At 58.2% G+C, this 16411-nt stretch overlaps 1 protein-coding gene across 2 annotated transcripts in view; it reads left to right on the top strand.

Moving 5' to 3' along the window:
• Nucleotides 1–15851, top strand: part of CRTC1 (CREB regulated transcription coactivator 1) — a 72536-nt gene extending 56685 nt beyond the window's left edge. For both annotated transcript variants that reach the window (XM_088028928.1, XM_088028926.1), the window contains 6 exons: nt 4559–4692; nt 7793–8104; nt 10165–10269; nt 13250–13336; nt 13964–14144; nt 15466–15851. In XM_088028928.1, the coding sequence (XP_087885054.1) occupies nt 4559–4692; nt 7793–8104; nt 10165–10269; nt 13250–13336; nt 13964–14144; nt 15466–15677 (1031 nt within the window). In that variant the 3' untranslated portion in view covers nt 15678–15851. The remainder of the gene's footprint in view (nt 1–4558; nt 4693–7792; nt 8105–10164; nt 10270–13249; nt 13337–13963; nt 14145–15465) is intronic.
• Nucleotides 15852–16411: the final 560 nt, after the last annotated feature.

Below are 16411 nucleotides of genomic sequence, written 5' to 3'. Positions count from 1 at the left end.
CCCCACCATTAGGGCCCCGCCCAGCTTGGACCCCCTCCGCCTTGCATGACCTCCACCTGCCTGTCCTCCGCCCGACCCCCCAGCTCCCAGCCTCTTCTCACCCAGAATCACCTCGTGGCTCTTGTCTGCTCAGGACCTGGCACGGGTCCTCAGCCCCCTCCCAGTGAAAACCTGAGACCCCTGGGGCCTGGGAGGTCTGGTTCACCCTCTGACTTGGTCTCCCGCCCCCACCCCCACCCCTGCCCCCCACAGCATCTCCCGTCCAGCCAGTGAGCTCGCCTGAGGGTGTCCGCACGTGCTGCCCTTCTCTCACAGTCCTCCTCTTCCTGCAGGTGGGCCGCAGGGCCCCTCACCCACGCCATCCTCGCTCATACTTCCTCTTCTCGGTGAGCCGTCTTGGCCCCCTGCCCACACAGGTCTCACTCTGCGTCGATTTTTTTTTTTTTTTTTTTAAGTAAGACTTTGTGTCTGGCTTCTTTGTTTGTTTTTTTTTTTAAGTTTTATTTATTTTTGACACAGAGAGAGAGAGAGAGAGAGAGAGCACAAGCAGGGGGAGTGGCAGGCAGAGGGAGAGGGAGAAGCAGACTCCCTGCCGAGCAGAGAGCCCGATGCGGGGCTCGATCCCAGAACCCTGGGATCATGACCCGGGCCGAAGGCAGACGCTCAACGACTGAGCCATCCAGGTTCCCCTCTGCATCGCTTTTCTGCATTTACCCTGCTGCTCTTGAGTCACTGCTTTGCTCTCAACTGTCCCCTGGGTCAGGGCCAGCTCTCCCGTGTCCCCACTATGTCCCCCATGTCCCCGCTGTCGTTCGTGCACCCATGTTGACTGTGGGATGTGTGGGTTTGCATCCACGGAGGAGATAAGGCAGCCCTGGCAGCCTTGTGGCGAGACAGGCAGGACAGGCTGTGGGGGGACCCCTCTGTGAGTCCACACATGTCAGGACTTGGCGGCTAGTGAGAGCACTACCTTGCTGTGCCCTCCGGCCTGCCCGGGAGCCAGTGCTCACGCCGTCCACCTGCCTGTCGCACCTCTGCCCCAAGTGTGGTGGGCAGCACCATGCAGGGTTTTCCCAGGGAGAATCACACGCTCAGATTCACATTTGCCACAGCCCTTCTGGCTGCCCAGGGAGAACAGGCTATCAGGAGGGGTGGCAGCACCAGGGCAGGGCCCCATCGAATGCTCTAGAGAGGCTTCCAGGTAAAGTTGGCTGGCCTGGGAGCTAGGTCAGTGTGGGGAGCAGAGGAACTTGAGGAGCCTGGAGTCATTCCTGGCTTTGGTGCTGACAGGGCCAGAGGCAGGTGAAGGGTGTTGAGAACAGTGCAAGTGTTCCTAGGTTTCTAGATGAGGAAATAGAGGCCAGAACAGTGCAAAGCAGAGCAAGACCCTGGCCTAACAGCACTGAGGCTCTGTTCCTGCTTGTACACCCCTGGCCCTGTGCCCACTCAGGCTCAGCCACCAAGCAGAGGATGCCAGCCCCCGCTGTGCCCCCCCCACACCCCCAGGGAAGGCCTAGAAGACAAAACGAGCAGATTCAGGGGAGCCTGAGACCCACGGCCTCCTGAGAGGTGGGTGGGCAGGCAGCATCCACACAGGCCTGCGCGAAGCAAAAAATCAGAAGGTTGGCTCTGAGGATGCTGGTGGGGGAGCCCCGTGTGCAGACACCGCTGTTTCCTGGCCCCCCGTTTTTCTCCTCATGTCTCGCCAAGAACACCACCCCCTCCTCCAGAGGGTCCTTGGCAGCCCCCCAGCGCCCGCCCGGGAGCTGTGCACCCCCGGCCCACGCCAAGTCTAAACAAGCACAGGAAAACACAGCACATGTGAAAGTCATAGATGCGGGAACAAGCGCAGACCCCGAGCATGGGGCCCAGACCCCGGCCCGCCTGGCTGGGAGCGCCAGCCCAGTAATGTCTGACATGTGTTTGGTTGTTTGCGAACCTGCCGTTCTAGCAGCTCGCCTGGCAGGGTCTTCACTTTCTGGGCGCATTTTAAATCAAGCCGAGCCGCAGGCCCCTGGCACACATGGAGATCGCCCCCCCCCACCCAGCCCACCCGCCAGTCGGAACGTGAGCCCCTCGAGAAAGAATGGGAGGCTTTTGCCACCAGGGAGACAGCGGCCCCTCTTCTCTTAAACATTTGCCGAGGTCGTTTTCCTGGTTGTTGGCCAGAACCAGGAGGGCAGGCCCGGGTCCTCCTTCCTGGCACGGCTCCGAGGCCTGCCGGCCCCGCACACAAGGCTTGCGTGCCTCAGGCTGGGCCCCTGCCACCTGGCCTGCCCTCCCTTGGCAGCTCTCCCTGCCCGCCCCAGACTTCCCTTCCAGCTGGCCTCACTCCTTTTCCCAAAGGTGATCCAGGTTGCCAAAAGGAATTCAACAGCAAGGAGTCCGTTTGCCCTCCCGGCCCAACTGGCCTTTCCTGGGGGTGGTGGCCTGCCCAGTGTGAGACCAGGAGCTCACTCTGCAGCCCAGCAGAGGATTAAAAACTCCCTTGTATTCCGGATCGACAGAGGCTGGCAGCCCAAGTGCCAAATCCAGCCTACAGTGTGTTTTGTCTGGCCTGTAGTTGCGTGCGTGATGTTTGAATCAACATTTAAAAATCAGGAGAGTGCATGTAAAACTCAGGATTTCTGGCTTCTCTTGAAGAATCGGAAGGCCCAGCAGTGGTGGGTGGAGGTCCTGGGCCTTGACATGGTCCAGTTTGCCCCAAGTCCCCGTTGCCCCACTGACCGTCTCCTCTCCTGACCTTGGCCTCTGCTGCTTACCAAGCCCTGACATCGCTTCTCCCTGGGTGTGGCGTGTTCTCAGCCTGAAGGGCATAAGAGGCCATGGACACTCAGAGAAGGGGAGGGAGCAGCCCGTGGGCCTGACTCTTGAGTGTTCTCTGATCAGGCGTCTCCTGGACTCTTCCTGCTCAGGCTTCTTGTCCATGCCCCCTTGATATTGCTATGTCTGCAGCAGCCTGATTCTGGGGCCCAAGGTCTGTGCATAACCCGGAACCCAGGGCTCTGCCTCGGGAGCACTCAGTGGCACCAGGCCCTCCTGTGGTGCACGGCTGCGTGGAGCTGCCAGGGCGACCAAGGGGAAATGCAGGCATGACCAGGCATGCCTTGCACAGTGAGAAGGCCACCCGTCCTCTCCCCTCGGTGTGTGCTGGGTGCCTTCCCACTGGCCTGTGAGCCTGCTGTCTCACCCGCTGGACCCAGGTTGATCTGATGGCCTCGGCAGGATGAGCCCAGTTGCCCCCGGTGAGTCAGGCTCCTACATCGGCCTTGACTGCAGGCCAGACTGTCTTCAGAGCCTGCTCCCAACCTCATTAGGGCCCTCACAGTGAACTCTTCTGTGAGGGTGGCTGTTACCATTTCCATCTCAAGGATAAGGAGACAAGTCTGGGGGATCAAGGCCAAGCCCTCAGGGCTCCCCTAAGCATCGGAAGCCTGTTGCTTCCCTGGCACAGTGTCCCAGGAAAACCCAGCAGGCCCCAATTGCTGCCATACTGAACTTGACCTCACTAAGCTCCTTCGCGACAGACACATCCAGGGATAGCATTGCTGGGGAAGGGAGCCAGGGTGAGGGAAAGGGCAACATGGAGCCCTCCTGACAGGAGGTCAGTTGGGAGCTGTGGGTATTGGAAGAAGATACAGAGTAACTGAGTTTCTAGCAGGGCTGATGGTCTAGCATGGAGAGCACACGAAGTGGAGGGGTGTGGGGGGAGGGGCTGAAGGAGCAGTTACAGGAAGGTACGATTTTGTTGGAGGAGGAGAAGGGGAGCATGAGGCTTTAGAGAAACTGCAGCGTCTGGACAGGACCAGCTTTCTTTTTTTCAAAGATTTTATTGATTTATTTGAGAGAGCACAAGCGGCAGGGAGGGAGAGGGAGAAGCAGACTCCCAGCTGAGCAGGGAGCCTGACTCGGGCCAAATCCCAGGACCCTGGGATCACGACCTGAGCCAAAGGCAGACGCTTAACCAACTGAGCCACCTAGGCACCCCCAGAACCAGTTTTCTTGAAGCTAACCAAACCCCAAGGCAGTTTAGGCAAAAAAGGGCACTGATTATCTCCCCAAACCAGGAAGCACCAGTATGGCTGGATCCAGGGCACAGGTGCTGCCTCTACCCCTCAGCCCCTGATTGTCCAGCTGGCTCTTCCCCTTGCAGCCACGTGATGCTCCCCCTACACAGCTCCAAACGTCCCTCCTTGGAGTTCCCTCAAAAGTCCCAGGGCAGGCTCTCATTGGGCCAGTCTGGTAACATGTCCATCTGGGAGCCAATCATGTGGTGGTTCAGAGGCAGGGAAGTGCTGATTGGCAGGGCCTGTGGGACACACCCCTCTTGGAGGGATGATAGGATAAGTGGGAGAGTGTTGACCAGCATGGGGATGGATCAGGAAGGAGAACAGAGCCCACACAAGTGTTGGGGCCTTGGAGGGGGCACCCTGGGTTTGGTGATCAGGACACAATGGATTCTGTCTGATTGGGCTATTCTCAGCAGTGATCATGGTGTGTGAGCAGCCTTCCAGAGGCTAGAGTCAGGCCCACCCTTGTCTCCTGTCCTTCCTTTCAGGGATGAGCACGCCAGGCTCCTCACCACAGCACCGCCCCGCTGGTGTCAGCCCGTTGTCCCTGAGCACGGAGACAAGGAGGCAGCAGGCCCAGCAGGTGTCACCCACCCTCTCCCAGCTGTCACCCATCACTCAGGTGTGAGGGCTTGGGGGGGTGGGGGAGGTGTGGCCAGCTCTACCCCTCTGGGAGACCTCCCTCTCCTTCCTGGGGGCTATAGAATCCCGAAGACAAAGGTTCCCAACACTTTTGGCTGTTTGTCAAACTTTCAGACGCACAGAAATGCATGCATTACTGGCCTGTAGTCTCCTGTACCTGTCATGGGCAGATCCGTGTGACTCTTCTTCATTGTGTTACTTTCTCTTGAGGATCTAGTTGTTTAGAGAGTTATTTTTTTAAACATTTTTTTAAAAGGTTTTATTTATTTGGCAGAGAGAGACACAGCGAGAGAGGGAACACAAGCAGAGGGAGTGGGAGAGGGAGAAGCAGGCTCCCTGCCGAGCAAGGAGCCCGACGCGGGGCTCGATCCCAGGACCCTGGGATCATGACCCGAGTCGAAGGCAGACGCTTAATCAACTGAACCACCCAGGCGTCCCTAGAGAGGTTTTTTTTTTTGTTTTTCAGTTTACCATAATTTTGTTTCATCTGCTTTTTTGGTAGCTCGTGTGTGTTTAGGAATTGGTCTCTTTCATCTACGTTATCCATTGTGCTAGCATACGATCGTTCGTAGCTCTCATAATAATTTTTATTTTCTGGAGTCCATAGCAGTAATCCCACTTTTCATTTCTGATTTCAAGAATTCGATTCCTTTTTATTTAGTTTAGGACCACAAAACAAGTGAGGAAGTGTTCCCTCTTCTTCTGTTGTTTTGGGAAGCGTTTAAGAAGCACTGGTGTAAACTCTTTAAATATTTGGTAGAATTCACCAGCAAAGCCACTGGTCTGAGCTTATCTTCATTGGGAGGGTTGTTTTTTGTTTTTTTTTTAAGTTTTTATTTAAATTCCAGTTAGCATACAGTGTTCTAGTAGTTTCAGGTGTACAATATAGTAATTCATCACAACAGGTACACTCCTTAATCCCCATCACCTATTTCCCCCATCTCCCTCCCGACCTCCCCTCTGGTAACCAGCAATTTATGCTCTATAGTTGGGTCTGTTTCTGGGTTTGTCTCTCTCTCTCTTTTCCCCCCCCCCGCTTTGCTTTTTTTTTCTGTTTCTTAAATTCCACATACGAGTGAGATCATGTGGTATTTGTCTTTCTCTGATTGATTTATTTCACTTGGCATTATACTGTCTAGGTCCATCCATGTTGTTGCAAATGGCAAGGTTTCATCCTTTTTTAATGGCTGAATAATATTCCATTGTATATATACCACATCTTCTTTACCCGTTTATCAATCAGTGGACGCTTGAGCTGCTTCCATAATTGGGCTGTTGTAGATAATGCAGCTGTAGACATTGGGGTGCATGTATCCATGTATCCCTTTGAGTAAGTATTTTTGTGTTCTTTGGGTAAAGACCTAGCAGTGCGATTGCTGGCTTGTAGGGTAGTTCTACTTTTAACTTTTTGAGAAACCCCTATACAGTTTTCCATGGTGGCTGTACCGGTTTGCGTTCCCACCAACAGGTCAAGAGGGTTCCCCTTTCTCCACATCCTCTCCAACGCCTGTTGTTTCTTGCCTTGTTGATTTTAGCCATTCTGACTGGTGTGAGGTGATATCTCATTGTAGTTTTGATTTGCCTTTCCCTGATGATGAGTGATGTTGAGCATCTTTTAACGTGTCTGTTGTCCATGTGTATGTCTTCTTTGGAAAAATGTCTATTCATGTCTTCGGCCCATTTTTTAATTAAATTATTCATTTCTTTTTTTTTTTTTTAAGATTTTATTTATTTATTTGAGAGAGAGAGAATGAGAGATAGAGAGCACGAGAGGGAAGAGGGTCAGATGGAGAAGCAGACTCCCCGCTGAGCAGGGAGCCCGACGTGGGACTCGATCCCGGGACTCCAGGATCATGACCCGAGCCGAAGGCAGTCGCTTAACCAACTGAGCCACCCAGGCGCCCTAGATTATTCATTTCTTGGGTGTTGAGTTTTGCAAGTTCTTTATACGTTTATACGTTTTGGGTACTACCTTTATACGTTTGGATACCACCTTTTTCAGAAATGCCATTTGCAAATATTTTCCCTTGGGAGGTTTTTGATTACTGATTAAATCTCCTTTCTTGATATAGGTCTATTCAGATTTTCCATTTTTTCTTGGATCAGTTTGGTAGTCTGTGTGTTTCTAGGAATTTGTCCATTTCGTCTTTTTTTTTTTTTTAATCCCTAATAGATGATATTTTTGTTTGTTTTTTAACATAACCTCAGTGGCATTGTCCACCTCCAACAAAACTGAGAGGCATTCCTCCATCCCCTCCAATGCCTCGCCTAGGCCTGGTTCACCTCTTTGTCTCTGTCTACTTGTTCAGACCAGGATCTAAACAGAGGCACAGGTAGCTCTCCATCTGTGACCCCCATTCCTTCTCCCCTCTCCCTTAAACCTGCCTTCCTTTTCTAGAGACTCCTTTTTTGTTCATGAAGTAATCACCGCTTATTAGAGGCCGGGCATTCTGCGAAGTGTTATATCCTGTAGCTCCTGGTCGCATGCTGCCTCCCTCGGAGGACAGGAGCCCTGGCCTGCCGCAGGAGCTGTCCGTACAGATTCACAAATGTTGAAAACTTCCCTCTAACCAGGGAAAACTTTTCCTCTTTCCAACTTGAAGAAGACCTGAGCTGGTCATGACCGAGTGGCCACACCAGCGCATCCATCACCCACATGGTCTCCAGCCCCCGCAGAGTTGGGCTAGGCACAGGCTGCCTGCTGGGTTGCCGGACTGTGGCGCCCTGTGCCTGCCTGCAGTGGGCAGACTCTAGCTCAGAGAGGCCAGGGACCTCCGGGGCCTGAGTGGGTACGGAAGGTGGTGCAGAGACGAAGGAAAGGCTCGTTGGGGACAGGGCACTTCCAGCTGCATGAGAAGTCCCGGCCCTGTCCAGCTGCAGCCTAACCTTCTGTGGCCCTGGGCGAGGCCTGCCCTCTCTAGGCCTGTGCTTCCCCGGTCCAGGGTCTGGATGTCCCTTTGTTTATCCATGACATCTTTGCTGAGCACGTCAGGCCATGGGGTGTCCCCAGGGTCCAGGTACTCCCAGCCTGGCCCCCGCTGCCCCGTGGCCTCCCACCTGACGCCCTCCTCTTCCCCCAGGCTGTGGCCATGGATGCCCTGTCTCTGGAGCAGCAGCTGCCCTACGCCTTCTTCACCCAGGCGGGCTCCCAGCAGCCTCCGCCGCCGCAGCCCCAGCCCCCTCCTCCGCCGCCGCCCGCGTCCCAGCAACAGCCGCCCCCGCCACCCCCACAGGTGCCCATCGGCCTCCCCCCAGGCGGCCCCCTGATGCCAAGTGCCAGCTTGACGCGGGGGCCCCAGCTGCCCCCGCTCGCGGTCACGGTACCATCCTCTCTCCCCCAGTCCCCCCCAGAGAACCCGGGCCAGCCGCCAATGGGGATCGACATTACCTCGGTAAGCCCAGGGTGGGGTTTTGTGGGGCCTGGCTGGGGGGCTCATGCAGGAGGAACCCAGGGGCTGTGGGAGGCCCCCATTGGGCTCCCAAGGCCCAAAAACACTCAGGCGTCTGGCCTAGGCCTTCTCGAGGTTCCACTTCAAGGCCAACTTGGCCAGGGGTCAGAGCTGAAGCAAACACTGCTGGGCTGAGGTCTCATCCCATGTATAGATGGGGAGGCTGAGACGAGCAGGAAGCATTTGCCCCAACTTCACCCAAGATGGGCCACCCTGTGTCTGACTGCCAAGGGTCCCCCCATGGCCCTTGATGCCTAGTACTTCAACCCTTCCCACCTGAAATGCCTTCCTTGGGGGCAGGGAGGGCTCAGAACTCTCAGGGCCTGGGGAACAGATCCTGGGAGCCAGAAGCACGGAGGGGACCTTGGAGGAGAAGAAGGGCTAAAGCTCCCCTGTGGTTCATGCAGCACAGTGGCCTGGGCCCAGAGGTGCAATTTAGATCACGGGACCCCTTGCCTGGGCCTGGGCTCGGGGTAATGGGTGCTAGGTTTCGACCTCTGCACCCCTTCAAAGCTTCTTGATTATTCAGGCTTTTGCCCTGGTGGCAAGGGGGTGGTCATAGCTACCTTTGGCCAAATCCAAGGAACGGGGACCACATTTGGGGTACAGCAAGCCCTCTCCACTCAGCCCTTGGCTGCCAACCCCAAGATAAATGTCATCAGAATATCATGTGCTCTGCAAAGACTACCCCCCTGAGCTGGGCAGGGTGGGTGAATGGAGACCTGTTTCCAAGCTGCTCTGACCCCTCATAGGGCAGACCCCAGGGGTCCCCCAGATAGGAACGCACGCAAGCTCTGATGGTGGAGCCTGCCTGGGGTACCTCATTCCCTGACGCCTTCCACCAGTGGTACCTCACTTTTGAGCCGGGCAGACAAGGAAGGCACGGGTGTCCGGGGCACAGACATTACCCCCAGGCTCGTAGGCAAGCGCGTCGGCTGCCGGGCACCCCTACCAGGAACTTCTGGTTCCCTTGGGGCAGGGGCTCTGGTGGCCTCTTCCTTGGTCTGTGCTGACTCAGCCAAGCAAGGACAGTGTTCCTCTGGACATTTTCTTCTTTTCAACTCTGAGAAGGTCCAAGCCAGTCATTGCCAAGTGACCGTGCTGGCACCTCCAGCATTGATAACCTTGTTAATTGAGCCCCCATGACCCACCCAGGCTCAATCCCTACCCTAGACTACTCAGAACGGGCCACTGAGGAAATGGGGGAGACCGAGCGTTTATGGGGCCCTGGGCTGGTCGTCCGGGCCTCGGTGAACAAGAGGCCCAGAGAGGTCAGGCAGCCTGTCCAGAGGCACACAGCGGGTCCTGGCTGGACTGGGAACAGAGCAGGGTCTAAATCCAGGTTCCTGACCCAGCCCATCCTGCCCCTGGTGAGAAGCTAAGGCCCTCTGTCCTTCGGGTGAGGAGGTTGCTGTCCCTTGGAGGTCTCTGGACGGCATACCCATCAGGCTTGTGCCAAGTGATGCTGCTGATAGTGACTGCCCAGTACTGGGTGCAGCGTGCCCCGGATGACCTTTGCTGTCGTCCCACTTCTGCTGGAGGTGGGCAGGACGTGCCAGCTTGCAGAGCTGGAGCTCAGAGAACCGAGGGCGCTGCCCGGAGTCGGCAGCAGAAGGCAGCATCTCCCTGCCCCGCCCTGGGCCTCCCATGCCCACCTGGGTGTGGGTGTGTTTGTACACACGTGTGGCTGTGTGCACACCTCTATGGGTGTGGGCGTGCGTTCGTGCGGGTGCTCTGGAGCCTGCCGTGCCCCTCCCACAGCCCTCCGGTATGATCCATGAAGCTGGGTTCTCTGACCAATGCGGCCCCCTTCCCCCGGGAGCCCCAAAAGGCCCCAGGCTCAGACAGGGCTCAGGGACCCAGATCTCTTGCAGGTGCTCTGCTCACCCGATAGGTGCGGGGGAGGGGGGGTGTCCTTGGGGGTGGTGCCCAGTGGGGAATGGCCAGCCCCAGGATGCCAGGCCTGGGGCCCCTTGCGCGTCCTGACCTGTCTGTTGTCGCAGGCGCCGGCTCTGCAGCAGTACCGCGCTAGTGCCGGCTCCCCGGCTAACCAGTCTCCCACCTCACCTGTCTCCAATCAAGGCTTCTCCCCGGGGAGCTCCCCGCAAGTAAGGGACGCCGCCGCCCCTCGCCCAGCGCCCTGCACTCCGGCCCTGCTTTGCACCCCCCACGTAGCGACCCTCCCGCCGTCTGTGCCTCACGCCTCATTCCACGCCATCTCGTCCGCCCCGGCGGGGCAGGGAGCACGAGGCGCTGCCACGTGCCCGCGGACCCGTCCGGGGGTGGTGGGCTCCTCACTCGCACTAGGGACCTTCGTGTCGGCCACACCCTGGCCTCTTGGCCGGCAGTCAGGGCCCCCTCAGCGTGCGGCTCAGAGCATGTGTCCAACAGCATTGAGACTCCCAGAAGTGGAGGGGTTCTCCTCCCGCCCTGGGGCGCAGCTGAGGTGACAGCTGGCCTGTGGCTGGGGCTCTGACTCCTCAGATTGCTCTGCCTCCCTGGAAGGCAGGTCCTCACAGGAAGCTTTTCTGAGTGGCACTGCAGCCTCTCAGGGGCCTCTGTCTCCGTCTCAGCCGAGGAGGAGACTGAGGCTTGTCCCAAGCAACAGAAGGGCTTGACCACATTCATCAGACTGGGGCTTTCCCCCAACACCGTTGGACCCCAATCTCTGACATGGCGTACATGCATACATATCCCCCTCCAGGTTCCTCAGAATTCTCCTTAGCACTGCTCTCAGCCCATGGCTGAATTCTATCTGGAACATTCCACCAGAAGAGAAGGGGTGCTTACAAAGCTGACATCTGGGCTCAGAATTTCGATGCTGCAGAGCCGCCTCAGGACCCCACCACCCCATCCCCAAGATGTCACCAAGCTGAGAGAGTCCCAGGAGCTGCTGCCACAGGGCAGTGCCCAAGACCCTGAAGCCTCATTCTTGGCCCAGGGGGCGACAGGATTTTCCTTCCCTGCTAAGGAAGGGAGAGGAACTGTCCCACCAGGCAGGACGATGCAAGAACAATGTCGGGCTTCCTTGTCCCAGGGGGACATGCCTTGCTGTGCCCACTTCCCCAGTTCTCAAAAGTGCACCCAAATTGGGCCCTGTATTGAGATGGTGGGTGTCCTGTTCAGGAAGGCTGCTCTCATGGTTCCATCTGCTATAGGAGGAGCTCTCCTAGGACCCTTCCTCCACCACCCCACAGTGGCCTGGGGTCCTGCTGGGACCATCCGTGTGCAGCTTCCTGCTCCATAGGCAGGTGGGGAGGGCATCCGTGAGCTCAGGGCAGGCCAGAGGTCAGCCTGGTGTCTGCAAGCTCTAGATACGTCCACGCCGGCTCCCAGCTCTGTGGCTCCCGAAAAGCGTCTAGTCGTGTCGTGTGGTGTCATGGGATGCTGAGGGATGGGAGAAGCAGGTCAGGCAGGGGAAGTGGCAGGTGGGGCCTGTTCCTGGGGCTGGTCCTTGAGTAATGTCTCTTTTTACACAGGAAGCAGGACAGGAATTCAAGGGTGGAGCAGATTTCTCAGGAGAGATTTGCCTAGACCAAAGTGGGCTCATCCGTCCTAGGCAGAAAGTGTGTTGCTGTCTCGTCAAGCCCAAGTCTGTGTGCTGGTCTATCCATCCATTCACTGGGTGCTGGCAAGGGCGGCAAGCAGCTCGAGTGGCTGTGAGGACAGGGCTATCAGGTTGTCTGGACTCAACCAGACCTGGGTTTAAGATGGCCAGGAGGCTCACTTGGGGGCAGACCGTGCTGGGTGGAGGCCAGGCCTGGCTTCGTACTGCAGCTGGGTCCCTAGGTTGCATTCAGTGGCCCTGTGCGCCAGGGCCTCCCTCCCCCTCCTCGGCCTCCCCAGCCTCGAGTGCACATTGTCTCTGACCGCACCCCTGGGCCTTAGGCAGCTGGCCTTCGGTACTGTGTTCTTCCCTTCCATTATGAGTGGACCTTCCTGGCAAACTCTCATGGCAGCCTCACAAAAGACAGACACCTTAGCCTGGGTCCCCTGCTTGTGACGAGCCCCTTTGAGGCCAAGGCTGTGGGGATAGACTCAGATACCCCAGAACAGACCTGCTTCCTCCTTAATGGGGAATCCCGGCCACAACCTTGCAGCCCCCTTTTCCAAACCTGAAGCTGGCTATAGTTAGGGTGAAGGTGGCATTTTTTCTTTCTGCTCTCAGCTCATTCACCAAGGAGGAAACAGACTCGGGTCTGGGCTGCGGATGTGTTTCCTGAGGCCCGGTGCCCCATGTGAGGTCTGGCCACACGTTGGCTGTCCCTCCTCCCTTGCACATCCCACCAGGCTCCATCCTGCCGTCTCTCTCTGGAATCATGGGAGCAGGCAGGGGCTCCAAGCTCCTGTTCCTGGCATCTCTACTGCCTGTGAGGGTCCCCAGTCCGCTGCTCTTCTCCCAGGAGCAGACCTGGCCCACAGCTGGCCTTGGAAGAGCAGGAGGTGGGCTTCCTGCCCACCCGTGGGCCCTGGGGTTTCCCAGGCCAGCAGCCAGGGGCAGATAGCTGGGCAGGGGGGCTTTTTGTGTGCCCGTCCTGTGCTCACTCGGCCGGCATTCGGCTCCATGCGCCCATCCTGTCCATGTGTATATGGCCTGCCACCATGTCCCATGTCTCCCTGGGGGCTTGACAATGGTCACCAAGTGCACTTCTCTTCCTGAAATTCAGAACACCCCCCACCCTGGCCCCGGTCACGTGTTTTCCTCTGGACCCTGTCGGGGGTTTCCTGATCCCCCCCCTGTGCCCCCCCCCCCGTCTTCTATCTGATAGAAACAGGGTCACCCGTACCTGGGCTCAAGTAGAGGAGATGGGGGGATCTTGCTTTGGGGGATATTGGGGTACAGAGGCCCCCTCAGGAGCAGGTGGTGGAAACATCCTGAGATTGGGGGGCACCCCTCCATCCTGGAAGGTGTGGGTTCTCCCAGGAGGCCTGCAATAGGTGCTCAGCCTCCTTTATTCTGAGCATCCTACCGGAGGTTCCAGGGACCTCCCTATGGGCACAAGCAGCCCGTGGGAGGTCCTCCACCTCGGCAGCCCCTGACCTGGTCTTGGGGACCGTGATGACAGCAGGCCTCTCTTCTGTCTGCAGCACTCCTCCACCTTGGGCGGCGTGTTTGGGGACTCGTACTATGAGCAGCAGATGGCGGCCAGGCAGGCCAATGCTCTGTCCCACCAGGTGAGCGGGTGCCCGGGTCACAGCGCCCACAGCAGACGCTCACCCGGACCCCGCCCGCCCCTCGGGCGTGAGCTTCACTCCTGAGGCTCCCTCCTGTCTCCAGGCCTTGGAGGGGGTGACTTGGCTTTGCCTCCGCAGGCACCTGCACCGGGCCCTCAGAATGAGGCCAGCAGCAGAGGGGGAGGAAGGGTGGGCAGCAAACACTGGCAGGGACAGGTGGTGGCGGTAGCATTGGCGCCTCAGCGTGGGCCGTGCATGTGGGTTTGCTGGGAGGCGAAACTGGCTTTGCGTGGAGGTCAGGGTCAAGGGCATGTGGGCATGAGAAGGGTTGGCCGCTTCCTGGAGCAGGTCACTCACCCATCCATCCTTCCATCAATCCATCCATCCAGCAAGCCCAGATGGGGGCCATATGTGGACAGGGCCTGGGCAGGTTCAGAGAGGAAAGGGGGGGAGACCTGGAGACCTTAGGGCATAGAGTCTCCTATTCAACAAGCCCTCAGTGTCTGAGCACAGGCGCTGGGCATCTTGCAGAGGAGCTGGTTCCGGCTGCCGCAGGACAAGCCAGCCAGCAATAATAGCCAGGGGCTCAGCAGGGCCGGCCTCATGCCTGCGTGCTTCCGCCCACAGCTGGAGCAGTTCAACATGATGGAGAATGCCATCAGCTCCAGCAGCCTGTACAGCCCGGGCTCGACGCTCAACTATTCACAGGCGGCCATGATGGGCCTCACGGGCAGCCACGGGAGCCTGCCAGACACCCAGCAGCTTGGCTACCCCAGCCACAGCAGCATCCCCAACATCATCCTCACAGGTGAGGCCACCTGACCATGGCGTCCTAGGTGGGGGTCTTGGGCAGAGTGCCTCCAGGGGGGCCTGGCAGCTGCAAGGGGCCTCATCCCCAGAAGAGATGGCACCCTTGCCCTGCAGGATGAGGAGGCCAGACCCCACCAACCTTGACTCATTGCTGGGCTGTGTGGAACAGGCCCCCAGGGACACACTGGACCCTGGACCAGGCTTCCGGTGTCCCGTTCTCAGAGCAAGAGCAGGACAGAGCCGGTCACTCACCCAGCCCTGCGTCTGCTACCCAGGTCCCTCAACCCCATTAGCTGAGTATACTGGGATCACAGGTGACTGGGGGTGGGGGGGGGTGGGCCCTGCCTGGCAGGGCTTGTCACAGTCAGCATACGTGCAACAGCTCACACACACTGCGATGAGCATCCCCAAACAGCCTGAGCACAGCACATGTGAGTAAGTCCCTGCTCCATGTAGCATAGAACCCAGACCCTAGGTTCTGGGTTTTATTGAAAGAAGCAATTTCCTTATAAACCAGTACTATCTGAGGATTGAGAGTGACATCCTCTGGTGGTCCCACTGACATCTCCAGGATAGAGGAGTCCACGCCCAGAGCCACCCCTACCCCCACCCCTCACCCCAGGGCGTAGTGCTTCCTCCCTACCACGGGTGAGCAGTGGTCTGCAGTAGATGCTCTGGGGGCCGTAGCTTCAGATGCATGAGAAGGTTTAGGCCCCTGTGATTGCCCCAGTAGCCCAGAAAGACCAGGATTTTCATACCCATGTCTCAGATTGGGAAACTAAGGCCTGAGGTGTCACTACTAAGTAGAGGAGAGAGCCCAGGTTTGAACCCAGGTCTTTGGGGGGTGGAGGGGAATTCACACACACCTCAGCCTGCTTCTCAGGGATGCACACAGAGGAGATGTCCTGGCAGAGCCTGGCAGAGCAGGAAAGGCCCCTGCCCCTGCCAGCTCACGCTGAACGTTTGTGACCTAGGTCTCAGCCCAGGGCTTCCCAGCCTTGGTACTGCCAGTACGTGGGGCTGGATCTTTCTCTGGGGGTGGTGGGAGCTATCCTGTGCATTCCGAGGTGCTGAGCAGCATCCCTGCTCCCCACCCACCTGATGCCAGTAGCATTTCCTCTTCTCCGGTCATGACAACTAAAAATGCCCCTAGACATCGCCAGTATAACCCCCAGAGGGCAAACCCCCAGGTAAGTACCCCTGGGGTGGCCCAAGCCCCTCTTCCCTGAGCATTGACAGGGTCCATGGAGGCGCAGGGCATGGGAACAGAGAGCCAGGGCCGTGCTGAGACTTCTGTTCCCCCCACCTTCCCTGCCCAGTGACGGGAGAGTCCCCTCCCAGCCTGTCTAAAGAACTGACCAGCACACTGGCCGGGGTCGGTGACGTCAGCTTCGACTCCGACAACCAGTTCCCCCTGGACGAACTCAAGATTGACCCCCTGACCCTGGACGGACTGCACATGCTCAACGACCCCGACATGGTCCTGGCCGACCCGGCCACCGAGGACACCTTCCGGATGGACCGTCTGTGAGCTGCACACCCGGCACATCGCCGCCCAGCCCCCGGCTCCATCACCCCGCCGGTCAGTGGTCCCGACGGCGTCTCCCTGAGCCCAGGGACGGCCGCGCTCCGTCCTTCGCAAACGGCCGAGCTTGTGATTCTGAGCTTGCAATGCCGCCAAGCGCCCCCTGCCCACCCGCCCGCCCCCCCCAGCTGTCCACCTCCCTCGGGAGGCCGCGTGTCACCCCCGCGGACCCTTCCTGCGCGTGCTCTCTCGCCCCCCACCCTGGGCCATGAGCCGTCCCCCCTGTAAGATGCGGAAAGCGTGTTGGGCAGGGCCACCGGCCTGGAGGGGGCGCTGTGGTCCACAGCGGCGGTGGGCTGAGGTGCATTTTCCGACTGTTGTCCAGCTCTCACTGCCTTCCTTCGTTCCTGGTTCCCCCCCCCCCCCCGCCCGGCCACCCCCCAGCCTGAGGTTAGGTAGCGAGCCAGCCTCCCCCTTCCCCGCCCCACCCAAAGGGAGAAGGTGCCAGAGAGAGGGGCAGACACAAAGTGAAATAAACACTATTTTGACTGCTGTCTTTTATATTTCTGAGCACATTCAGAGAATTCTAGACTCCGTTCCATGGAGGTAGACTATAAAAGGTGTGAACAGAGCATGCAAAGCAGCTAAATCTTCCCAGGACCCACACTCCCGCTTTCCCCTCCCCCAGCCAGGTCCCTCTGTGGCCACCTTTGCCCTGAAAGTGAAGCCCCTGGCCAGGA

The sequence above is a fragment of the Eumetopias jubatus genome, unplaced genomic scaffold (genome assembly GCF_037043125.1).
Source record: "Eumetopias jubatus isolate StellerSeaLion01/CBP00866 unplaced genomic scaffold, mEumJub1_p1.0 scaffold_1, whole genome shotgun sequence".
Taxonomy (NCBI): Eukaryota; Metazoa; Chordata; class Mammalia; order Carnivora; family Otariidae; genus Eumetopias; species Eumetopias jubatus.
The sequence above is the reverse complement of the archived record's forward strand: the minus strand, read 5'-3'. Positions and strand labels throughout refer to the sequence as shown.